This window comes from Falco punctatus, assembly GCF_963210335.1.
Source record: "Falco punctatus genome assembly, chromosome: 5".
Taxonomy (NCBI): Eukaryota; Metazoa; Chordata; class Aves; order Falconiformes; family Falconidae; genus Falco; species Falco punctatus.
Genome location: NC_137584.1, coordinates 40,113,693 through 40,139,974, shown reverse-complemented (window position 1 = coordinate 40,139,974; position 26,282 = coordinate 40,113,693). Strand labels below are relative to the sequence as shown.

Below are 26,282 nucleotides of genomic sequence, written 5' to 3'. Positions count from 1 at the left end.
AAACCTTTCAAAAATATCACTAGCTGCTCCCCACACATCCCTCTGGCACTACAGTAATCCTTTCCACACTCACCTATAGGTCGTAAAATATCCAGACTGCTCCCAGCTGCTATTCTGATGCCAGGATGTCCTGAACTGGTTCTACTGCACAGGATCCTGGAGAACACACAGCAGTGTCTCTTAGTCCTGCCTATTTGCTAGTCAAGATACTGTTCCAAAATACTGTACTTTATGAAAACAAGCAAAGAGATAAGGATGATGGAGATTTTAGACACGTGAATCTGCTCCTGATTAGACAGGTGATGCAATGTAGACATTAACTGTACCACTTCATTCACATCGCCAAACAGCTGGTGATAACGTAATAACTAGGTTTTCACTGTGTACACAGGCAGCTTTATATGTTCTGTTCTACGTTCACTTAGGTAACTGATTTCATGATATGTTTGAGGTTTGTTTTGGTTTTTTTTTTCATTAATAGAACTAAATGTGAATTACAATATCTTACTACTACTACCCATTTTTGCATTTTGTTTATTGGGAAAAAAAAAAGAGATTAAGTACACCAACTATTCTAGGTTAAATAATTTAATAGTTTTGGATAATGGCTTAATTAACTAGAAAAACAACATTAAAAAAAATGCATGCCACGCTTTGATTGTATTTCATGTCCTGATTTTGTAATGACTTAAGGTAAATATCCCATTCTTGGCAGCTAATAATGGAGAATTACTTGCTCATTTTTAGCAATATTGTGCTGGAGTCACAAACATATAGAGTAGGTCCCTAGCAGGGTACAGGTAGACATTGCAAGATCTAAGGAGTTGAGCTAATTTTCTTTAAGGTAGTAGAGAAGAGTAAGCTTGTTTTTTGACTGCTAATGGTAGTTTGTAATCCTGAAAGTTACCTTTATTTCCCTTATGAGTGGGAAACAAAGGTTTTCTGAGATAAATGAGCCAAGCAAACCAAGAGAACTGCAGAACTGAAAATCTGTGACATTGTATAGTCATGTATGAGGGCAAGAACCATCTAACATGAAAGTGATAAGAAAAACCCTTCCTCAATGGTTGCAAAATGGATAAAGGTTGATGATCCTACAGAATGAGCCACTGAAGAAGATTTACTCCACTTATGATGAGTCCTGCCTACAAAGGTCTTCCTCACTCCAAAGCTCTCTCTATGTGGTTCATCACTTTCAAAGCAGATGTTCTTCACATTTTTCTATGCTTACCTTGTGTAACGCACAATCTGGAAATAACCATAGCTTTCCTTCTGCATCATTCATCCCACAATACTAAACATGTGAATGGAATCCTCGTACTGCTGGCATGGATGGTAGTGAGAGTTTTGCTACTGAAAGAGCTCTGCTTTTATTTAAGACAAGCTGTTCTCATGAGTATTTAGAAGCCCTAGTCCTTTTCATGACTTAAATGATGTTTCACTTAGTGAAGGACACAGTTTTCCCCCCTCCATCAAAGCACATGACTGAAACCTCATTAAAAGGTAATTCCCCTTTCAAAGACTGCAAGAAGAAATCAGCCAGATGCACTCCTAAGAAGACTTCAAGTTGCATTTCAGAACACTGTTCCAGCTGTCTAACAGTCAGGAAAGTGAAACACAAGATAAGGCACACTAGAGTGGGTGAGAATATACCTCACTCTCTATATCTTTAAGATTTTAAGAACAGGTTATGGGGACTACGTTAAGCTTCATAGGCACTCTTCCAGCTCTGCGTTTCCGTGATTCAGGCACCCAACTCAATATTCTGCTCAAAACACTTTGCAAGTTTGAGCTTGCTGGATAGGACAAAAGGACAAGTTTACATACCAGAATAGAATGAGGGGGGGGGGGGGGGGGGGGGAATCTAAGGCTGTGTTATCTTCATCATAGTGCAAATAATGTTGGCTTTAAAGATCGTTCTTTTTTCAACATGATTTCTCATTTTATGAATAGAACAGGAATAAAATAATATTTACATAGCATTTATAATTGATTTTCAGAGTGCAAAAGAACAATACATCTGAGAAGAAAATTACAGTTCTGCTACTAAAAAGAAATGTCTCTATCTAATAAAAGTTCCAACAGTACTCTTTTAAATCCACTTAGGAGGTCTGCTTTCCTGGGATGTAATGACAGAAATGTCCTATTTTAAGAGTCATGTGGAAACTTCTACCAAGACTTTGAGTGTTCACTAGTAGAAAACATTAACCATATAGGCAAAAGGAGACCTAATTAAAGACACTTTATAATAGGTACAGGCATATACACAAGAAAAAAAATAATCTCAAGTTTCCACTTTGCTGTCAGTTGGTATCCTAGAAATAGCATCATTATTACAAACACTATTATGAACACCATAAGCACAGCAGGAAAGAGGAGTGCCATGCCCAGGTGGCTTTATGTTAGGTCCTTGACTCACCATTAAGGTAAAGAAAACCATCAAGAATACACAGGATTTACTAACTGTTCATATCCTAAAAGACGCTCAGTTTTCCAGGGACTGTATCTACTGTGTGTGCATCCATGTTTTAGAACATGAATGGGGGTTCTGTCTTAGAGTTCCTAAACTCTAACACTTGGCTTCAGGCTCTCTTCTGTTAAACTACTTCCAGTTCTGGATCAGATATCCTGCTTGCAGAATACATCAGAGCAGTGCCCTCTCGCTTTTAATGCTTGAATATCCTCCATTTCAGATTGTTTATTCTTCCAGTCTTACTTTATCAAAAATCCCCTCCTCAGCTTACCCTCTCCAGCTGATGGCCTGAATCTTGTCATATGCTTTCCAAGGATAAGAATAGGTTCCCCCCACCTGAAAAGGGAGTAAGTATCGCCTAGTCAATTTTATAAAATTGATTGTAAACTAAATGTTGGATACCACCAACTTCTTTGAGGTTCAGGTTATTCTTTATCTAATTAACACTTTTAGCCAAAAAAAGGATTCTTCCACATAGATCTCTACCATCAGCTGGTAAACTGGCTCATGCAGCTGGGCAGGTGCTGAGATTCCTTTTGGAAACCAAGTGCAATAGGTTTGTTGGACACAGAGAGAAAAAAAAAAAAAAATTCCAGCAGTCAAGTTTAAGGCTCCCTACCCAGAAGTAATTGACCTTGGCATTTGCCAGCCCCCTGAAATCAACATAAATTCAAGCCAAATTATGGTAAATATAAAAGAAACCATTCACTGACAGAAGCTAAAGAGATAAGAGCTAAGAAATTTACAGAAAAAATATAAAAGATAAAAAGGAAACTTTCTACTTTACTCAGCTCTGAAGGTTGACATTGTTAGACATTCAGAGCTCAAGTCCCACCATCTAGTTGCTTAGCACAACCAAAAGAAATACATTTTTTAAACAAAAGAGGATTTGATTTGGGTTTCTCTACTTTCTGCTTCTCCCCAGCCCCTCAGATCTTCTCTTTCAAATCTTCTTTTTCCCCATCACTGCTTCCTTCAAAGATGTCTTTTGATCTACCACCCTCTGGCTGCTCTTATTTGCTTTGGAAACATTGGTGTCCCCTGGGCATGATTAGATGTGATTATCACTAGCCCAAATGGCAAGCAGTCAGCTAGTGACTGCTGTGGTGCTTGACAGCCTGATAGCCCCTCCTGGAGCACAAGGCCAGCCTGGACAGCTTCAAAGCCTTATGTGAGTCTTCTTCATGTTATTAACTTACATTCCTTTATACACAGGTAATCTTGGCAATCATACTTTATACAGTCACCCTGCTGGGATTAATATATGCATCATATGACTGAATTTAATTCAGGAGGAGACATAACAGTAATCACTCACTTCAGGGTAATAATGGGCCTCCACTGACTGCTCCCTAAGCTAATATTTGAGTTATGTTCTGACATATTTTTAAATAATAATGCTGTTTATAACAAAGAGAATTATCATAATGTACCTACCCACCTGTTCTAATGATTGTCCATCTTGGTGCCAAAATCAGAAAGAACCAGCTGGCATTTCTAAATCACATAGGTTAGTAAGGATGGCTTTCTCCTGAGAGAATGTCCCTGAAATCTGGAAGTTATCAGTACAGCAATGTACCAAGATTTCTTTGGCACCTCCTTTAGCCCAGGAAAAATAATTCCAGGAACTTCCAATACTATAAAAATAATGATCCATTTTTCACATGGAAGTAATTCCTCCATGGTCATAGAGTGACTAGTAGAGGTCCTTCTGCCTTTCTAATTAATATCACACATAAAGGAGAACTGAGACAACCTTTAAAAAAAAAAAAAAACACGGAAAATTTTTATTACCTAGAGCTGATATGGAAGGAGAGCAACTGTAAAAGCTATAAGCTTTCCATTTAAACCCACAATTAGATATATCTCTTAGGTTGAAAAGGGCTACCAACGATACAAAAAGAAAAACTCTACAATGAACAATTTTTTTTTAAAAAAAAAAAAAAGAAGTTGTAATCATTCCAACCTGTGTGAATAAATGTATAAGAGTCCACAACAGAACAAAACAGTTCCTCATCCTCTTGTGCATGCCTTACCAACCATCACCATAAAAACATTAGGAAGTGGAAAGGATTCTGTGCAAGGAAAAATAAAACTGAGGAACTAGAGAGATCAATTTATAATACAAGCATGAGGAAATGATCCAAAAGCCACTGTTGTCAGAGGGAACGCATCTTAAAAGTAACCACAAAAAATTATTTGTGCTGTGCTTTCTATCATCCTGTGCTAGCAGCATACACAAATGTTAGAAGCAACCAAAGGTGAGGATAAGCATTATCTTTAACTATAAATACTAGCCTGGGTATTTGAGAGCTTTATTAAAACGAAATGTTGGCAAGTTTTCAGTGATTCAGAAGGAAAAACAAAATGGCAACTTAGTTCGTTTAAAACAGTGTCAAATGTAAATAAACTATGTGGCAGCATGCTCCCTGGCTAGACCCAAGTGAAGGACTGGGAGACAGTGTAAGAACTCTATTCCCAATTTCCAACGTGATTCAGGCCAAGTTATTTAGCTCCCATTTGTTTATCTATCTGTAACATGGGTGTAAGAAAAGTTATTTCCCAGATGACAGCATGGTGAAACCTAATTGATATTTGTAAACTTCTGGCAGAGTCCCTGATGAGAGGTGAGCACAAAATAATATTACATTCACCTTCTGGGAGCTTCTACATTTATTTCATAAATGCAATAAAGATAAATTGAGGGTTACAAGGAAAGAATTATTAAAAATCTGCTGTAATAATTAGTGAGTTCAAAAGGCACATTCTTGTTCACAGAATACTAATCAGCACTCACACATGAGTACAGATCAGACTTGGGTAATGGCTGTTTTATATTGTGAGATGAATGCATACCTTGTCCCTAGAAGAAAGTTCAAAACACTTTCCCCTGCCCTGATTTTACTGAAATAGTCAGATAGGCTCCAAATCAAAAAGAGACAGAGAGCGAGAGAGAGAAATCAAATATGGAATTTAGGACTTTGTGGCTATGATATTTTAAGTTACGCTCTATAGAGTACATTCCTGAGCAATCACAAATTGCAGCAGTGCTCCATTTTCAGTCTCTAAAACAGGACATGGAAAGTGGCATTACGGACCCAAATTCAGAAAGCGTTTTCCACAGAATGCTGTCTCCAGCAGCGAGCAGCACCATATGTTGCTATATGACGTTCCCTTCCTACTCCACAGATTAGATATTACTGAGGGATTCTGGCTTACTTTCAATTCTTTTCCTGTTTTAAACAGTAACTCTTATGATTCTGACTACTCTTGTTACCCATAGAAAAACTATCCTTCTCACTTCTTGGTGACAATGTCATTCTATAGCAAGTTTCTACAGCCAAATGAAACCCTGGGCAGCAAATCATGGAGATAATACCACTGCCTTTCTCTCTTCCTTTTTCATCATGGCTTGTTTAACCGCTCTCTAGTAGGACAGATGGTGGAGAATGGAAGCGGCTCACTAGAAGCTGGGAGACACTGTTAATTCCCCTATTCATCCCTGGTTTTGTACTCTTCCTCAAAAGACAGGATAAAGGGGCTACAAGTCCAAAATAAAATAAAATAAAATAGTTTAAAATGCATCTTTTAGGACAAGTTGGAATCATGCTCTGACATGTCTATGTCTAAGACAGGGACAGTAATGCCTCATTGGTGGATCCCATGGAATCTAATGCAAGTGAGGTATCAAAATACTGTGACACCATAGGAACTACTACAGAATTTGGACTTCATGCATGTCCTGTCTTAGACAGCATTTTGACCCAGAAGGAAGGTAGAGGAAGAAGGCTACAGATTTTTTACTTTTGGTAGCTACAGGATTTAGTGGTTCTGCACCTAAAATAATGCCAAAACCTAACAAGACAGCTCCATGAACTTATTCAACTTGACGTCTTGCAATATCACTTACTACAGTGACAACCTGTTCATGAAATTCTATTAAACCACTTCATTGAAAACAATAGCAAAAAATTACTAAAATAACCTTTTCATTTTCCCAAGTAAGAAAAAACTTCAAGGAATCCCAAGACCCCTGGGTTGTTTGGTTTGGGTGTTTTTTTTCTAAATGGTGGGTTTGGCTGTTTAATTTGGTTTGGTTTTGCTTTATAAAAAGACTTCTCCCAGGTTGCCAGCGATACACTGTGTACCTTAGCTAAATCGGAATATATAGTCTGAGTCTCTTGGATTAAGCGTCCCTCCAGTGAATACAAATACAGCCATTTGACACGTTGACGTTCCTAGGTTTGTCTTGCTTGCTGCAAAGTGTGAATGTTTCCATGTCCCCCTTACATTTGATTACTTATTAAGTTAAAAAAAAAAAAGATACCATTGTTCCCAGGTTGATCCTGCATAGGCCAAAAGAAGATATTCCTTTAGCAAGGATACAGCTATGCAGTTGGCATAATCTGTCTCCTTCCTACTTTTTCTTCACATTCTTTCATAAAGATAAAGAGAAACAATTCTATAGGGAGAGTTTAATTATGGGTATTCACAACAGCACCCCTTCCAGTTGAAAGGACTGGTTCTTTTCTTTGACCTGTTTTTTCAGGCTTTCTGTAAAATCAGGCAGATGCTTCCACTTGATCTGAACCCAACTCATGTTTTCAAAAATAATTGCAGCCATAATCAGATTTCATAAAATAAAAGCCAGAATTTGGGGATCATGAAAAGACTCTCATAAGCAATGTTCATGTGCCAGTATGTACTACCATAGCTGAAAGCCTGATTCAAGACTAGTATATGTATCTTACTTGAACATACCACTTTGATTTACTTAAATAACTTTCACTTGTGAGTTCTGTCCTGAGAGTTTGATTAATACCTGCTAGTGCTTCCATAAGGAAAAGAGCCATGATGGAAAGAGGGCACTGTCTACTGAAAACCATAGAGAAGAACACAGCTATTTAATGTAACAACTATTAGCATTAGACATTTTCTAAAAATGCTATATGAAAATATCTCTTTATTTAGACAATATAGCTATCCAGAATAATGCATGCAAAAATGAAATCACATTTCTGATTTTGAAGTTGCATTATAATATTTGATTCTAAGGTCCAACAATAGTTTTTCAAGCCTGGATTCCATTGGCATAAATTCAAAAGATTAAGCATACATTTGAAATGCTATTTATTTTCCTTCACTTCATTTGCATTTATTTCCTTTACCCTTCCTTTCTTCTGGATACTCAGAAATTCATTCTTCATTTTCAGGTAACAATAACCCCTCTGTTAGCTCCCACACCTTCCAAAAAAGAGTATAGCATAGAACCAACAGAATCACTGAGCAGAAACTGAGCTCTATCTTAGTGATAGCCAACACCCCAGTGTAAACAGGCAGCACTGGGCTGTCTTGCCATTATAAACCATACAAAAGGAACTAAGACCAACTCATCTAACCTGAGGCACTTGAGATTGCTTATAGAGAAAGAAAGATTCATGTCCAGAGGATGATTCATCCTCCCTGACATCTTGCTAGATGACTGAAATTTGTTGGAATGGATCTAGGCAGAAAGCTACTATCCACCTATCTGTTCTTCTCAACTGGATGCAGTAGCTCTAGAATGTAAAGATATGCTGTTCCTCTGTCTGAAGAACACAGACCAAAAAAGAGACCTATTCTAGATCTGGTATTATGCACTGAATGTAAAGACAGTTTATGTTCATGGCACTGGCCCATAAGATTTTATAATTCTGAGTGTGGATGTCATTGTTTCCACAGCATAGCTTGCTTTCCCTCTGCCTTCCTTTCCTACAGTGACTTAGACATGGATCAAATAGAGCTGTTAAGGCTTGACAATAAATACAGGGGTTTTTTTTTCCTCATAAATATTTACTCACATTAAAAAGAATGTATTTCATCACATTTTGTAGTTGTTTTCTAGACACCTCCTACAAAGTCCTGAGAGACAGTTGACAGATACAAATGAGAACAGAAAGCTAAGTGCAAAAGGAATTTCACTACTTCCACTAGAGTTGTGGATACAACAGTCTAACCAGGAAAGCAAATAAAACCATATGACTTCATCCATCCATTTAAACAATAGTGTTCAAACTTTTGTATCTTGAATATTTTTAATTTCTCAAATGAGCATTACAAATAAAAAGTTTTTAATCAGCTGCTAAGCCTGAAGAAATCACATTCTTGCTGCAGAAACAGTAGAAACTTGTTTAAGTAAATTGTTTGCTGCAAAATATTTATTTAGCTGCAGACACAGGCTAAATATTTGCCCCAATTCATTGCACAATCTCTTAGCACCTAAGGGAAGCTTCTACTGTAGATATTAAATAAGTATTAATCCATGCTTTGTCTCTAATTAAATGTCATCTAAGTTATCTTATGTGCATTAAGGCTAAGGATGATACAGTTTTGACTTAGGTAATTAGACGCCCTCCTTTAACTATGCCTCAAGATAGGCTTTGATTCAGAACTCTCATGCTACTGTTAAGGTTTGTCTCCTGATCTGTCCTGGAGAAAGACAATAATGTCAGCTCTAGAAATGTGATTCATAACATTGTGGGGGAGGGGCAGAATTTTGGATAGTAATTTTATAAAGTATCTTATTATGCAAATATCCCAAGACAGTGTGCATCTTTAAAAGCTTTATACATAAGCTCTGCTGGAAGCAAAATGGTAAGAGTCTTTTGGTTATATTTTTTAAAACTTTTAGTGAGATCACTTCTGTAAGTATCCCAGGGCTGATTACTTTTAATAATTAACATCGTACAAATGAGACTAATTACCCTTGTATTCAACTATACATACTACTAATTACCTTGATGTTATATTTCTAATAGCCTTTTGGCTGACCAATGATGCCATGTTAATAATGTTCCCAAATTTAAACTTTTCACAAAATACAGTCTGTCAAATGACATTGACTTTTTTTCTGTTAAGTTCCATACCTGATCTGCTGGTCATGCAACTCTTATTTCAAAATCAAAGAAATACCAGAAAGTAGGTTCATGCACAGTGCTGTAATTTCTAAGCAGCTGCAAGTGTGATCATGTCTTAGTATCTTGTTTGAACCTTTCCTGTTGTGCATATTCTTAGACCATGACCCATCAATAACTTTTTGAAGGGAAGGATCAAAGAACTCTACTATTCATACAGGTCCTTCATGTCATCCTTATCACCTCAGCTGCCCTGACTTACGTTCAGTTCCTGAAGAGAACGTAACTGTTAGTAACCAACACATTTCTATGTAACTTTGCATAAAATTTTGTAATCACCCAGAAATTTCTAGATCTACTAGTACTCATCTCTGGCAAAGCAAGTCTTGCAAATTTAAGCAGGAGGCCAGATACATACCATTGTCTAGTAAGCGATCTCCATGTTGTTTGTGGGGAGACTCTTATTTAGATTTCATGCTTTGCTTTACTGTTGTTTTCTTTCAGTTCCTCCCCTCCCACTCATTAAGCTTAACGAATACATCCATCCAGGAAATTTTATTAGCGTAATATAGAGCAACTTCATACCATAAAGCAGGTTACTTTCCATGTTCATGAAATTATCATATATTTGTGGGTTTACATCATTATGTAGCAGCTCCTGAATTGAAAGCTATTCACATTCCCACTCTCCAACAACAAAAGTCTACTGTAACTGTACACACCGCCTTGTGAAAGTTGACATTGACAATTCTCAACTTAATCAAAGAGACAGAAACAGTAAGTTAACTGAAACTTAATTTTAAGATTCCATAGACTCCCAGAATTCATAATTTTCTATTTTAAGATAAAAGTTAACTGAAAATCTTTGTATCTCATAAGATCTGAGTTCAGGGTGCTTTTTTGCCAAGACTCAAGTCTTCTTTGAATAAAGTTTTTTTCTTACCTTCCGAATACAATTGAAAAGAAAAAAAATCTGTCTGTGTCAGCAAATAAAACATATTCCCTTTAACAACAAATGTTGGCAATAAGATGAAAATAGAATCATTCTTTTCTATATTAATGGATCTTGTTCTCTGGAGTCTATAAGTATCATTTTGGATTTTTACCAACAAACTCATAACTGTGCATGAAAGCATATAGCTCACACACAAACACAACCGGAATCTGCAATGGCTGTCTTGAGAAACCATTCTCCTAGGTAGTGTTGTGTTATAACAATAGGAGAACAAATCCATGTCAGCCTAATGTCTGAAAATCCAAGAGGCTGAAACAAAATGCACTAAGGTCAGTGAGCCTTTCTGTGTGTTGCTCAGGCTTTTTACTAATCTGCAATGTCCATCTCCAGCAGCTAGAATAAATCATTTGCATTACATGTGCAGATATAAACTAACAAATTAGACACACGGCAAACTAAGGAATTAAACTGATTGCAGCCTACCACTACCTGATCTGCCTGGATGCAATGGTTTCTTACACTGATGAACTGTACGTGCAAAAATGCTTGTGGACAGCAGCAGAGCACATGAGTGCAAAGCTACCTTCTGTTCTGACAGTAAACCAGACTTTTCAGCTATTTGACAGATGTATTTTTTTCAGCTCATACAGAGCCTCAATTATAGCTGACATTTGCTCAGTTTTTGTAAAACTGTTGCAGGTATGAAAGGGAAACCTGTGAGCAGCACTACAAACTGACAACAAATCTGAAGTTATGCCACATACGTTGAAACCTATACCTCTCTGAGTATGTACATTTCATGGCATTCACAATGGATGAATAACTAGAGATAGCCTCTCTTCCACGCTGTTTCAGCTTGGATGGCTCTTCATCCAAGTCTTTGGAACATGAAAAACATACCAAGGATAAACATAGTGGGCTAAACCTAAATACTGAATGTACCACAGCAACAAATATACTCTGTATTTACTTTTGACAGGCAGCATCAATAACCAAAGCTGCATGATTTAACTTCTTAAAACATGTTACCTCAAACGCTTGAGACGACCCCATAATCCACTCCTTTCCAAAAAAGTTTTTTTTAAAAGTAAAAAAAAAAAAAAAAAGTTTGAAACAAGACTAGGAATCTCAAGCCAGTTCCCAACACAAAAAATAAAAAAAAATTCACAAGGAAGTTATCAAAAATGGCACTAGTGAACAGTGTCAGAACAAGGGATTGAATTCCTTTGCATCAGGTGTGAAAAAAACATTCAGCGGGACACCATCAGAAAACTTAAAAGGCTTTAACAAGTACCATAATGTGTCTGTTTGGTACCTAAATAAACAACTGAAGCAAGCAGAGTTGTTAATCAAACACTATGTGTAATTCCCATTGTTAATTTTTCTTATTTAACACTCTGGGCCATATTGAAGTCAAATCTATAATATCTAATCATGGTTCCCAGCTGCTACTGTGTGTGCTTTATGTAAAACCAGCACTTGAACGCAGCTGCTATTAATAACTAATCTGTCTTTCTTTGGCCTAGCAAGTTGTTACAACTGGCATTTCCATCACTCTAACACTTTCTCTGTAACCACACTGACATAGATATTTGAACGTTTCAGACTGACCTTTGATTTTCCTGGGTGATTCTCAGTTTATTTAAAATTTCTGTGGTATTTCCTTCAACCTCCTGTAAAAAAGACATAAAAGTTGAGAAACATTGAAATATCCTTCAGTACATAAGAAAAAAATCTGCAGTGATACTAATTGGCAACGTGTCTGATCAGCATTTAAAATACTCCAATACTTTTTACTCCATTAACCTTGAAATAAATTATAGTAAGTAGTTCCTGTGTGACAGGAGTTTTAATTTAGTACTACATCTCAAGTTACACGTCTTTGAGTCTGACATAGAGAACTTCTTGCCAGTTCTTGCACCCTGAGGGAAACCCAACAGACAGTAAAACCAGGTCTTACCGCGTAAACAAGGAAGGGTGTTTGTAGCATCGCTTTTGCTAAATCAATTACTTTGATACAAATGACTTGATTTTGTCTTTCAGCATACATGCCAATTTCTGGCTTTTAGACTGAGCTGCTAGACGGAACTCTGTTTGGCTGTAAAGAGCTTTGTTCTTCACATTTCACTAACATCTGGAATGATGCCTGCTCTGTTCCATGGCTACCAACAGAGAGCTTCAGACTTGAGTGTGCAAGAGAATATTATCTGAACGAAAGATTGTTTTATTCAAACTGTTACTCACTTCTCTCAAGACATCTGTTAGTCCCTATATTTTACAGAAGTCTTTCCAAGTTCTGTTTGCTGAGCTATTCCATGGATTTTATATGTTGGAGTTATCTACCACAAGCTCTTTTACCTCATTCCAGTGACTTCAGTACAGTTAGAAGCAGGAAGCTTTTGCTGCTTTGATTTACATATTTAGATTGAAGTACACTAATAGGTCTCCTCCGTAGTTATAAAAAAAAAAGGGGGGGAGCTGGAAATACATCCAGTACCTTTTCACTTTCTAGCTGGCAAAGCACACACAGCAGGCCTAATCTGGAACTTGCTGAAGCCAAAGAGAAGCTTTCCAGTAATTTGGGGTTAGACCTAGTGAAAGTACCTCATGTATACAATAGTTTGCAGTACACCTGAACCACAGCAGGTTCTAAGGAAATAACTAACTTATTTTTATTTGGTCTTAGAGAAATACATTTGATGAGTTGATTTTCATAGTTTCAGCCTGAAAAGGCAGTAACAGATCAGCTAAATTGTCATACAATATTATAGCAAAAGCAAATGCATCAGAGCCACTTATCTTTTTAAAAATGCAGTCTGTGTGGGAAAGAACATGTTGTACTTATGTAGCATTATGAAATCATGTTTTTGAAAGAATATGGAAATGCACTAGTTTAATTAAATTGCTCTTCTTAAATGATAATGGGCTTGCCCTTTCAAATGAGGGGTTTTAAATGTTGGATTGCTGTTACAAATAGTAACAAAAACTCTGTAATCCTACATAAGCAATCAGCCAAAGCATGACTGGAGGGCCAACTCTCCGATGGCCTGGAGGGGCCACTCCGTTTTCCCTCATGGCTACTTCGGGTGTATGAGAAGTTTCCCTCCCCTGGCTGAGGTGGCTGTCTCCTGCTGGAACAGCTATACAACATTGCCATCTGCTGACTGCCCTTTTTCATTATAGTGCAAAGCCCAGTCACCAAAAAAAAAACCCCAAAAAAACCATTCTAGAAGCCAGCAATTTGTATTTAAAGACCTTCTGAATATTCATATTTGTTTAAATAAAAAAAAAAAAGCAAAGAGGACATTCTCAGAGTGCTTATTTTTTTCAGAGGACCAGTTTTCATACAGTCATTTGTAGTCGTGCTGTGGAAGCACATCTCACAGACCGTACACAGGAATGTTTCAAAAGGCACATGGAGCCTAAGATCTGTTTGCCGGGGGGGGGGGGGGGGGGGGGGGGGGAAGAAAATTAAAAAAAAAAAAAAAAGAAAAAAAGAAGAAAAAAGGAAGTTGTCATGACTAATTGCTGCTTTTCATTGTTTTAATATCTTGATACCAATTACATTCATCTAAATTAACCAAGAATTCACCTCCTTCCCCCAAGGCTCTCTGATGCTGGAGGCCTGCTAATTGCTTTAGAAACAAGTGACAGACTTCTGTCTTGTACTCTTAGGTAGCGTGCACAGAGCTGGCTGAAAACTTTGGCAGGGAAAACAATGGTTTTAAATATATCATTCAATTTAAAGACAGCCAAGCATAGTACAAGAACACAATGGCTGTACCTATTCCTGAACTGGTTAAGAGAAAAATACAGGCATCTAGCAATTTTCATGTTATATTTTTCACATTTTTCAACTTTTCTGTGACTTTCTGGCAGCTGTTATATTCTCAGTACAATTAACTGATTAATGTGATCTCCTGTCAATAGGTATAACTCTGCCTCCAGGCACAGAAAGTTTGGAGAAATGTGGTTGGACCTTTTGGATGCTTAGCCCAACATAAGCTCTACGTAAACAACTGCTATTTGCCCACCATTAGGAGTGACACATTATTCCCTGCTCAAGCTACTCTGTACTTTTAACATCTATTTAGCTGCACTAAATTACCTCCTCACCTCACACAGTTGGAACACTTATCAGCTTAAGCAGTGACAAAGACAGGTTTAAAATAACTTTATTGAGTCCATGTGCTATTTCTAACTGCACAATTGCCAATAGAAAAGGAATACTGCCTTTAAGTGCTGAATGCACTAATCCTGCAGAAATTTGCAAGCATCTAACTTTTATAGTGTAAGTCATCCTCACACAGGCCACTCTCAGTATGCAAATTTTAGCACATAAACAAATCTCTGCAAGTTCTGTACTTTGGATTGCACAATGTCCAATACAAGCCTGTCTCTCACTGTGTACACCACTGACAACATTTTCACCAGTCTGAACAGTGGCACGGGAGCTATGCCACTCACCTTTCACAGCCACCCCAACCAAGGTCCTTTCGCACTTCATGCAGAAATATGGTCAGGCTCTAGGTACAACGGGAACACAGCCAAGGAGGAAATCACTGCATCCCAGCACGGGGAACAAATAACAGCAAGCAAGGAGCAGAATAAACATGTTGTACTCCCTTAGGAGAGTCCAGAAAATGCACTTCAGAATTTTACAGGCTAACTTCACTGCCACCTCACCTACTCACCTCACTAAAACACATCATTAGTGTGATCCTACAAGATCCAACATGGTCATCTCATGCTTCTGCCCAGGCACGGTCTTATTTGAGTCAAAGTCCTTTTTAGCTTTTCACAGCTTGTCAGCGAGCTCATCTGCAGCCTGTTGGTGTCCCTGCTACTGCAGCCAGAGCTGTATTATGGGGCCTTGGCACCTCCTCATCTAGGGAATGAGGGGAGTTACATGCACAGACGATTAGTGCCCCTCACTACCAGGGTCTGGACTAATAGAAATAAACTGCTTTCTTCCCTGGCGACGGTGCAGCTCAAGGTCATGCTGTTTTATCTCGCTCACACCCCTTGGTTCACCCCCTGGTGTTCGTCTGCAAGGGGAGCTGTGGAAAGTGGGAGCAGCCAGGAAAGATGCCAGGGTGCAGGGTTACACCTTTGAGGCTCTTTCGATTGCAGAGCAGGCAGACAGGGGAAGGAAGGAGGGAGGGAAGAAAGGCACCAGCAAAGAGAATGAGAACAGGGAGAGGAAGAACAGGTCTGGCTCTGCTTCCTGAGAGATCTTAATGGTGCGCCCTGGCTTGTCTGACTGGTGCAGCCAGCGGGGCAAGAAAATCCTGGTGACTCGGGAGCTGCCCTGGTGCTGGAAGGGGCTTTTAGAGCTCACAGTAGTTCATTAGCCACAATTGCAACATAATGGTTTTGCACCATGCTGTCAGATTCAGAACCAAGCCAGTGTTGCATAATGACGTTTCAATGATTAAAGGCTGCCTGTTGTGATCCCAGGACACTCGAATTTCCTACTTTCCAAGCAGCTTGTCATGGGCAGCCCACACCCCTCTGCCTCCCTCTGGTCTGCAGAGCAGTGTGAGTGCGAAGTCAACAGGTTCAGGGAGACCCTACAGCTTTGATGAAAAGTGAGACAGGCTGGGGGAAGAGAGGGTGAGCCCCCCTTGAGTGATGCACTGCCTCCTGGGAAAGTGCCTGACTCCGTGTGCTTCCTGCTGCTCCCCACCCCAGGGGATAACAGCCATTAGCTTCCCAAAAATCCTGTCCTTTCATGTGAGCCACTGAAAATGACAGAGAGCATATACCCCTTCTGTGGATCAGGATAGCTACTGGCCCTGGAAGGGCCTTATAGAAATGCTACCTCAAGAGAAAGGAAATAATGCCTCCTTGTTTAGAAAAGATATAGAAAACATTTTATTCAATTTTTTCAAAAAATAAATAATCAGATCTCCAATTTTTCCTCTGGGAAAACTGTAAAGTTCTCATTTCCAGTTAACTTGAACTGAATACTTTTTTAATTGCTTAGCACCTGACCTCACACAAAACAACAATCCCCCAAAACCCCAACAAGTATTTGCAGAGCCTTGTTCCCCATAGTGCCAGCATGTTAGCACATTTAGCCCAAATTTCTTGGCTTGGGCTTGTAAATACAGCTGTAACACAAAAAGGAGAACAACAACATTTACGTTCTGACTTGGCTGGTTTTGATTCCTCAATGTGTAATTGAGGAAGGTAGGGAGGGGAAGTCTGAGGTTAACCAATTAAGTATTTTTTTAAATTAGTACCTGGTGGGGAGGAGAAGGGAAGAAACCTTTACTCGTTGTTTAAATGTCTTTTAGCTGATTTTATGCAAAACCATTCCTCAGATATGCCTTGGCCTAGAGAGTTCTGATTGCGTTATTCATTAGTCCGGCAGGAGACCCAGAGCCAATGACTGATTTCACGGGGTTTTTAGTGGCTGGCTGCAAAGCTCTGGAATTCCAAACCTGCACCATGCTGTAGAAACAAACACAATCAGGGCAGCTGCATTCAGGCATACATTCATTGACAGGAAGACAGCTACACTAGGGAGGAATTTGGGCCAGCTTAATTGCTGCAGAAAAAAAATTAAAAAAAGCAGAAGCTGGTTTGATTGTTCGAGCATTGTTCCTACTGAAGGTGTGTCTGTAAAAGTGAGTTAGAGGCCGGTGACAGGAGCTGCCTATGGTGAAGCTAACAACTGCCCACAGCCTGGAGCAGGACACTAGGGCACTGAGACACTACAGAGAAAGCAAATTTAGGTCTTCCTCTTTCCTCAAAGAGGAAATGCAGAAGGCATTTTATATCACCATTTAAACATCTATTTCCTTATTTGCCGTGTTATAATTTGCTAACCAGTATGTTCTGATGCTCTGGAAAAAAAACTGTGCTTTGAGTACAGGTTTTCAATAAAGTCATAAAATGCAGGTATATTACAGCCCGCCTAGTTATACTATACTCTATCCTGATGGCATTTCACAGTATTTCCTAGTTCATCAGCCAGCTTTCCTTTTTGCTCTTCTACATCATTCCAGATTCATGTATTTTATCTTACTCAAAGGTCCTGACCCAGACTCCACTGATCAAAGACACTCCTTTTTCAAGCAGTACATAAATAGACTGTAAACCTCATTGCTGCTACCTAAACCAACTACCCAGCAAGCATCCAAGAGGCACTAGACTATTGTATGGATAAGCAGAGCATCCAGGACTGATACAATGAAGGCTGAAAAGAAGCTTGGGAAGGTCACGTGAAAGCACATGATTCAAGGCTTAACCTGCTCATGATAAGCATGAAATCCAGTTATCATGTTTTTGCCAGCTGATGGGTTTCCTGTACCGTCCCCTGAGTTTTCTTTAACACACCAGAGTGCAGTGACTCTGACAGTGACAGAACCAGCCACAGACTCATAAAGATGATTTGGCAGTTCCCTAGGTTTCTTCAGCATTAGGAAGTCTTCCACTGACATCTACTGGTTTCAGATAAGGCCAGGAGTGAAAGAAGTATAAGAAAGATGTTGTGTGCCCAATTTCATTAGATGACAGCACATTTTGATCATACTAACAGGAAAAATCTCAACAGCTAATGTAATTTTTGGTTGATTTTTCTTCCAACCCTTAATAATACCTCATTACTGTAATTTGTGCCATATTTCTTTTCTGCTTTATTCAGAACTGTCCTACCACTCACCTGTTTTATCTTCTGGAGTCTGACTCACATGTAGCACCATTTCTAGTTTATTCTTCAGTCTAGAACAGAACAAAAGAGAACAAAAGTTTCACAAATACATTTCAAAGATCATATACAAAGTTAGATGTGAGGAAATAGTTGTTATATGTAATGAAGATTATTATACATGTCCAGAGGCCAAATGTTGCTTTAACAGGGCATAGGCCACATTCAAGCTCACTGAATTACAGTGAAGTGACTCCAGATCTGGATGCTTAGTGGTGCAAAGGAGAGGAGAACTGACTCTCTGTGTGGAGCTAACAGGACTCAGTCACTCTCTACTTCATTAAAACTGCAGCTTCTCTTCCTAAGAGGGGAAACCTCCTATTCACCGAATGGAAATGTTGAGGCAATTATAGATGACTTACACACATGGTGAGACACATAGGTATCACAATAACATAAGTAGACAGCTTAGTTCTTTGCACACCAATATTCTTCATTCCCCTCTCCTCATCGTATCTCAAAAATCCTACCACATACTCTTAATATCTACAAAACAATGTTATTTTTAAAAAGACATCAGTCTTGTATGAAAAATCTTTTCCTTCAAGGATGGTCTTCTATACATAGAAAGGAATACACATGGTTCAAGGCAAGCGGGAAAAATTGGTCTTAGGCTCCCAGTAGCAATAAATGCACACAAATGACTCAGACGTTGATTGATAGTTTTCATGCAAAGCTAGAAAGTAGTCATCAGGATAGCCAAGTTCCTAGACTTCTCTGCAAACAGATTGCTATCCAGAACTGAGCAGTCTTATAAGGTATTGGATTTTTATACCTATTGCTGTCAAATCTCCCAAGAATTCCTTTAGATTATTCTAGGATGTTTATCATTATTCCCTTTCAGCCCTTCAGAAGAAGGCAAAATGTCATATTTTTTTCCATTTACCTCTAAAATACTTATAAAAGCTTGTTCAAAAATCAGTCTCTGTAGCTTAGATAAAATTTGCATATGCATGTTTTATAAATATTCTACACTATATCCCTGATCCATCTTAAAGTCATGACAGTTTGACTTTATCCATAGTAACACATCATGAATTCTTTTGCTGTATAGACATGACAGGTACTGGACCACTGATAATTATCTTCCTGCTTACACTAGCAACAACTATTGAACATGAGTCTCTTTCACACTCAGTACCTTCATTGCAGAATCATCCAAATTATATTTCAAAAGCACAGTGTAAATCTTGTAACGTGTACACGCTAAATATAGCGGAAACAACAATTGCAAAGACATAAAAGACCTCTTAAGTCATTTAGTCTACCTAAAGCAACATTTACAAACAAAAGGGATGGGTAAGAAGGGGAACTAGCAGCTTAGTGAAAGGGTTACAGTTCTTCAGATTCAGACAGTGGAGGGGGCAAGAACAGGAAAGTTGGTAATTAAGATCTCCTGCCTGAAGGTTACAGCTCTAGAAATAAACAACCATAAGATCAAACACTGAGGGTAGCAAGTGAGATCAGAGCTTGGAGCAGGAGTGAGGATGTTTGGAAGCTGTGATATAAAGTATCAGGGGCATACAACAGACACATGGTAGCACTGTGTCAGTCCAAAGAAGACAGGGAGCCTCAGAAAGTCTGAGAATAAGCTAGTCAAAATAAGGAAGCAAAACCAAGTCCTGTCTTAAAGGACAGGACACAGATAATCAAAAGTACAGGTTTTGTTGCCTCCATAATGAGGAACAAAACCATCGCCCCAGAAAAAGTGATATAGTCTGAAATTTAACAATGCAGGCTGCGGTCTGTGTGGTCAGCAGATTTCTCTGTGATGATACAAGCTTTTGGAGGGGGTCAGCCTGGAACGGTAAAGGAAAGCCTTTGCCCTGCTCAGAGCTAAACCACATCTCCCTGCATGATTGGTAAAAAAGAAGGGGGAGCAGGGAATAAATAATATGTTAAGAAAGGTGAAAGATCTTCACCTAGAACAGGCCATCTGTAGGGTCTAATCCCTTGGCCTTCCCTCCAAGACCTGACATTTTAAAAACTTCAAGAACTCAACTTACTTGTTTCTGTTTTACCCAATCTACCTAGTTGCTGCTAGAGGGGTTGACACCATTTGCAACACTTACTCCTTTTTTCTTTCCAGAGCAGTACTGGCTTTCTTCAAGAACCTGCACATCATTCCTGAATGCCTGTATTTCTGGAGCCTTTGCACGCTTTGTTCCCATCCCTTTGACCTGAGCCTTCAAAGCCTACGAGAATGCATGAAAAAGAGTAAAATGTGAAGTCATGTCATTGAATATTTATTTCCTCTGCTACAAGTTCTGGCATAATTTCTAAAATTATATTTTCAGTAAAATTCAGTTCTGATGAAAACTTCTGAATGAGCTGCTTGTCAGACTGATGAGCTAATATGGCCAGATATGAACAAAAAAATCCCTCCATTTAGAGTCACTTGGAGTTTTTTCCACTTGTAAATTGATTTAAGGTTTGTTTTACAAATAATAATAATAATAAAAAAAAAAAAGAATACGGACAATTCTCCCTGTGTGTCACATCCAGTAAAAATGAAGACTCAGACTCATGCAGACCCCTTGCTTTTGGGTATTTAATTCATGTGTTTTGCCACTGAGCAGCGTGTTACTCATCCTGGACAAAGCATTTATGCTGTCAGCTATGCCACATCCATCATTACCTTTAATTTTCATTTCAGCACATTGTCAATACCACACAAGAGCTCACAGGCTCAGTGCCAAAGGGAACGGATAGCTAGGGTGAAATTCTCACAGCAACACCAAAGGATTGGTTCTGGGTCAACAGAGAACACTGGCCTAAAAAGCTATCAGGAGCAGAAGGGGCTAGTTTGGAGTAGGGAAAATAAAAAGAGAAAGAATACAAACGATTCAGAGAAAGGGGCAGGGAATGACAGGTCCAGGCTGGGCTGAAATGGGGTCCTGTACCATGGGCAGGGTGGGAAAAGGTTCCAGGGAGGCTGGGCAAGGCCAGCCAGGAGTGGATCTATCCTCAGGGCTTGACATCTCCTCTGTGCTCCTCTTCTACTTCCATAGGGGAGCATACCTTTCCTGGTGTCTCTTTATTTTGCCAGAAGTAAGGTGTCACTTGTGGGAGAGATGGGGGCAAAAGGTATGCCACTACTTCTGGCAGCCTGAGGCCAATGTCAGCATCTGTACTGCAGCACTCCAATGTCACTCTGCAGTAAAGGTGGCACAAAGCCTGATGAGACCCTACCAAAGAGGAGACAGAAGGACAATAGATTTGATACTTCTGAAACTCAGCACAGGCTGTTCAGCCAGTGCTCTGCTTATTCTGTAGCAGCTGCTGTATCAAATTTCTCTACTGTGGGTTGCTCCTACAGAAACTGTTATAAGCAGTGAAGCAAAGGGCAAGCACTAGATCTCCTATGTCAAAGATAAGGTCACGAAGTGTCCATATCTGACTTCAAATAATTAATTTCTCTGTAGCATCACCAGGGAAAAGAGATTATATTGACAAGCAAATATTACCTTGTATTGTGCTATAGGCAGAGTGCAGAAGCATTATCATTTACAGCTCATACTCACTCTAAATAAATTGAGAGGAAAGAAGACCATCAAAAAATGTTTAACACAGTCCAGAAATGGCAGACTCTTGTTTCAGTTTGGATCCAGGAAAATCATACCTTTTGTGCTGTGATAGGAGGTCTACTTATGCTACCACAGATGGGTTTGTTCAAAACCCAGAGATGATCATTTGGGTTTTGACTATGTTAAAGTCATTCTGAGCACAGTTCACTTACCTATCTACTTCCTCTTCCTCAAGGATTTCTTGGTTGTAATGCCTGTCACTTCTTCCCCTCTCTTGCCTATAAATGCTGGATTTTAGCAGGTAATTATCTTATCAACAAATATGAAGGAATGACTTTTTCCCCCATCAGCTGCTACTGGGAGAGTGAATGTAGAATTTCTACCACCACTAGCACCACAACACAGTGTAAAGAATCAGAGTGCAACTTCATTTTTCACCTATACTATTATAGCTGTGTTCCACATGCAAATTACTGTCTTAAGTGTCCAAGGGGAGAAACAAATGGATTTGATCCCCATATAAAGGATTTCAAATGTCATCCTTCAGCACAGTGAAAAATCAAAAGGAAAAAAAAGAATAGGAAACTACCTGATAAGTCAGATAAGAATTGCGATTCCTCACATGTAACTGTCAAAGTGAGAACTGAAAAACTAATTCACCAATAGGTTACAGCCTGAATGTTTGGCGTTTTTTCCTCCAAACATTTTGAGAATTTTAGAATTAGGGCTACAGTTCCAGGGAAAAAAAAGATAGTGAAGGTTGGGATTTGGGGGGTTTTGATTTCTTTTGTGGGGTTTCTTTAGTAATCCGTTTATCAAAGCGTGTAAGTGGTAGACAGATGTCTGGTGTCTGTTTATGTAACTAACTCACAATACATCTTTCCCAAAAGCTGTCTGTCCTTCTCTCCTGACCATAGAGATGTTCAAGCAAGTTGCAAATGTATTTCATGTGATGCTGCCTTGTAACCTGGGGGGCAGTGCAGGGAGAAACAGTCATGGCTTCCTGCTATATGATTAATTAAAAGGCATAAAGTCACAGTAGGAACACTGGGACACATGCTTGTCATCTCACCTGCACAGTCAGAAGCAGAACTGGGAACCCACTAAAGACAAAATCACATGGTTTTTGTAGCCATGCGGTTTAGTTTACTGGTCAGCTAGAGAGAGAGGGAGAGAGAGAACACGCACATAGTCATGGCCCTAATTTGAATGAATGAAAGCAGTGACTGAAAACATAGCCTGGTCCTGAACCACTGCATATGAGCAATCTGCAATTCACCTTTCTCCCCAGTGCTATTTCTTCTAGTCTTGTGGCCTTTGCATCTACAGGTGATTTGAAGAGATGTGCAATTCCTTGTGATTGCTCCTTTCTTCATTGACATGATGATGCTTATAGGTGGAAATGGTATCAGCTCAAATCACTGAGCAGATTGGAAATCAGCTTTCTATACAGGCATACCTCTTAATAATTCTAGGCTCTGTTCTTGTCTGCTTACCTATGTACAACGGAAGAAGGAGCAAAAATGAGGAAGAAATCAGCTATCCCCTTTGAGATCACAAGTGAGTAAATAAAAAACCCAAATGATGCTATGAACTCATGAAGTTTGTTACGTAAGTTTGATTTTAAAATGTGAACAAGGGGGCAGAGAAAAAGTCTCCTGAAGAATATAAATCCCTGGGAGAATCACTTTCCTCACTGTAGCTAAAAAGGCTTAAATGTCCCAGGCACACTGAGAAAAACTGGCAAAGGGCACTGGGAGAGAATGCATTTAAAACAATAGTTAAGGTACATTTGGCTTATGTTGTGCTAAAGTTTAGGAATATTTCTTACCTTAAGTTCCTTCAGAATATCACCAATATCCGAGACCTGTCGCATATATTTTCGAATACTTCTTAAACAACCTGTACTCAGTTGAAATGGAAGGTTTTACAGCCACAGATTTTTTGGGGGCACCTGTACAATCATCAAAATTAGCAACTAAATACTTCCACGTGCAGAAGGTGCTCTAAACAGTTACTGTCAGAATGTATTACTTTCTTCAAGTTCATGTTATTTCTCCTGACAGTATGCAGTAAGAAATGTAAGAATCCAGATCAAGTCACGGTCATAGCATGAATTCTGTATTTTGATCATCAGTAAGGAGAAAGCTCACATTCAACAAAACAGGATGTACTAATCATCAAAAAGACTAGTAGAAAACAAAGAAGACACAGATCTGTGTGGCGGAAGACAATTACTACATTATGCCTCAACTTATTGCTGAATATCTTGCTTACATCTTTACAGCCAATCCTTCCATAAGTATAAATCAGTCTGTCTCTACTGATCATCTCCAGCTTTGGAAGAAGCAGCCCTTGGAACACATTGCATTTCTTAAAGCAGCTGTTAGCTCCAGGAGACGTAATTAACATATGAATAACCCAAGAAACCCTAGCTAGGGAATACAACAGTTACAATCATACACTTATAAATTTCATGGTTAAACACATCAGCTCTGAGTAATAAACCTGAGAGAAAGAAAGGGTCTCGTAGGCAACCTGTACTGTGTGTTCCTCTGCCATGGGAACTTCTTCTCTAGAGGGCTGCTGGCCTCACTTCAAAGTGCTCTGTTAACTTTTTCACAACAAGCTTCTTAGGTAGATAATAAACTATGGCAGTTTTTCACTTTATGAATATCCTTCTTTCAAACCAAGGCTGATAGATATTTTGACCATTTAATCAAAGGACAAAGCCTGCCATCACTGCTAGTTAGTACAGCTTTCTGCTACCTCACTATCTCACAAAAATTGTACTGATTCAAATTGTTCCTGGGGAAAATGTTTTCTGGGAAAAAATGCTTTAAATATTACAACATCAAGCTCTTATTCTGCTATAATACTGCACTTTGCCTCCTCTGTTTTCCCCCATGCCTTCTTTACTCTGGCCTCAGCCCAGAGACATAAGAGAAAGGTTGCTTGAGGATTTTGGTGAGGTAGCAAGTAGCCAACTTTTTGGCAAGTTGGTTAACTGTATGGCAGATGATACCTCCTACAATCCAGTGGAACATGGATTATGCTGCTTCTCCAAGTTATACCCACAAGTAGATTGAATGAATTTACAGCCTCACTTCCCTCATTTTCCATAATTTTCCTGAAAAGCTTTGCTAGCACGTTGGAGGTATACAAGAACGACCTCTGCTTATTTGCTTGATCATTTCTTTACCACTTTCCAGTATACATAACACTGCTATTGGGATCGCTGTTTCAGTCAAGCCTGACCTCTATTTTCTCTGTCAGCAACCATCTCTTCCCCAGTTCTGCAAATACCACTGCTCAATTCTCCGTAAAACACCCTTGATAAATCAGCTGGCATCTTACAAATGATGAAAACCTGGCCATAAGTACCACCTGGCCAAATTCTTTCAAAAACTGTTCTCATCTACATGAAATGACAGATCTTTTCCAGCCCACAGTAGCCTAATCATTTCTGAGTTTGCTGACCCCCAACTGCTTTCATTAAGTTCCATCTCTAATTTCTATAAATCCAGTGTCTTACTCACTCCTGCATTTGGCTCTGCATGCTGATGAGATTATTAATGCTTCCCCCAGGGCAACAACTCAAGCAACACAAGCAACTTCTTCAAGGTGTATGTGTCTGACTGATCAAATTAACTCACCATCCTACCCATCATGAGTGCAGCAACTCTCTGTGTACAGGGAAAGTCTACAGCACACATAGAGAAGGGAGCTTCTTACAAATCGTCTCAGACATGCTGCTGGACAAGACACTGAATATGTGGTTCCTACAGAGCTGCTGACCAACAGTGATTTTTTGCATATAGATTACTAGCTTGCAAGATCCTGTTTTACTATATTTCCACATGACAATGGAAGGAACGGTAAATGATGTACAGCCTTGGTCTCAGGGCTTTGGAGCACATAGTAGATGTGTCTTATGAGGAAATGCATGGGATCATGTCTGATAAGAAGAAAGAAGTGATTTTGCCTAAACCCATTCCATTTTCCTGGAACACACATAACCAATCCACCCAGAAAGATAATGCAAAATTTACTTTTCCCTCAACCTGGGGACTCTTTTTCTTACCTTAGCCAGCTCTCTTTTATGCTGCTCTGATATTTTGCTCCCTGTGAAATCAGTCTGTAACAGTTCATGCTTTCCTGTGAACTCCTGGAAATGTAAAAACTTGTTAAACTGTTTAAACTCCTTGATCCTTGGCAAGCTCCACAGCACACTGTTAGCTGTTCTTAACCGGTTTGGTTTTCAGCACCCTAATCTAACTCACCTCTTCTGAGACACTTATGGAGTCCATCAATTCCCTCCTCTAATTTCTTTTTAAGTGCTTTCAACTTTAACATTTCCAGTGGAGTAGAAAAGTCTGCTGAGGCACCAATGCTGGTCATGACTGTTGTTAGGGGACAAAGATTCAGCCTGTGCTGGAAACAGAGGAATACTGGACAAAAGTTACCTGAAAATCTTTTCATCTTCGTTGTCCTCTTATTTTCAGCTGGGAATTGATTTCTTACTGTCATGAAACTAGTTTGTTTCCTGGAAAAGTATCATCATCCCTGCTTTATTTTCTCCAGAGGCTTATAAAGCTTGTTATGTGTCCAGAGCTGTAAAGTTTAACATCTGTTCTGCAGGCCATTTCCACACTAAGAGATGAGCCAGGCTCACTTGATGGTTTCTCTCCATGATGAAACATTGTTGTAGCACACA

General features: G+C 39.1%; 1 protein-coding gene across 1 annotated transcript in view; it reads right to left on the bottom strand.

The window, feature by feature from the left end:
- Positions 1-26,282, bottom strand: part of PDE10A (phosphodiesterase 10A) — a 255,673-nt gene that overhangs the window by 17,894 nt on the left and 211,497 nt on the right. Inside the window, exon 22 of the mRNA XM_080390538.1 lies at positions 1-26,282. This exon is cut by the window's left edge and continues 17,894 nt beyond it. Coding sequence (XP_080246664.1) covers positions 26,237-26,282 — 46 coding nt within the window. The 3' untranslated portion in view covers positions 1-26,236.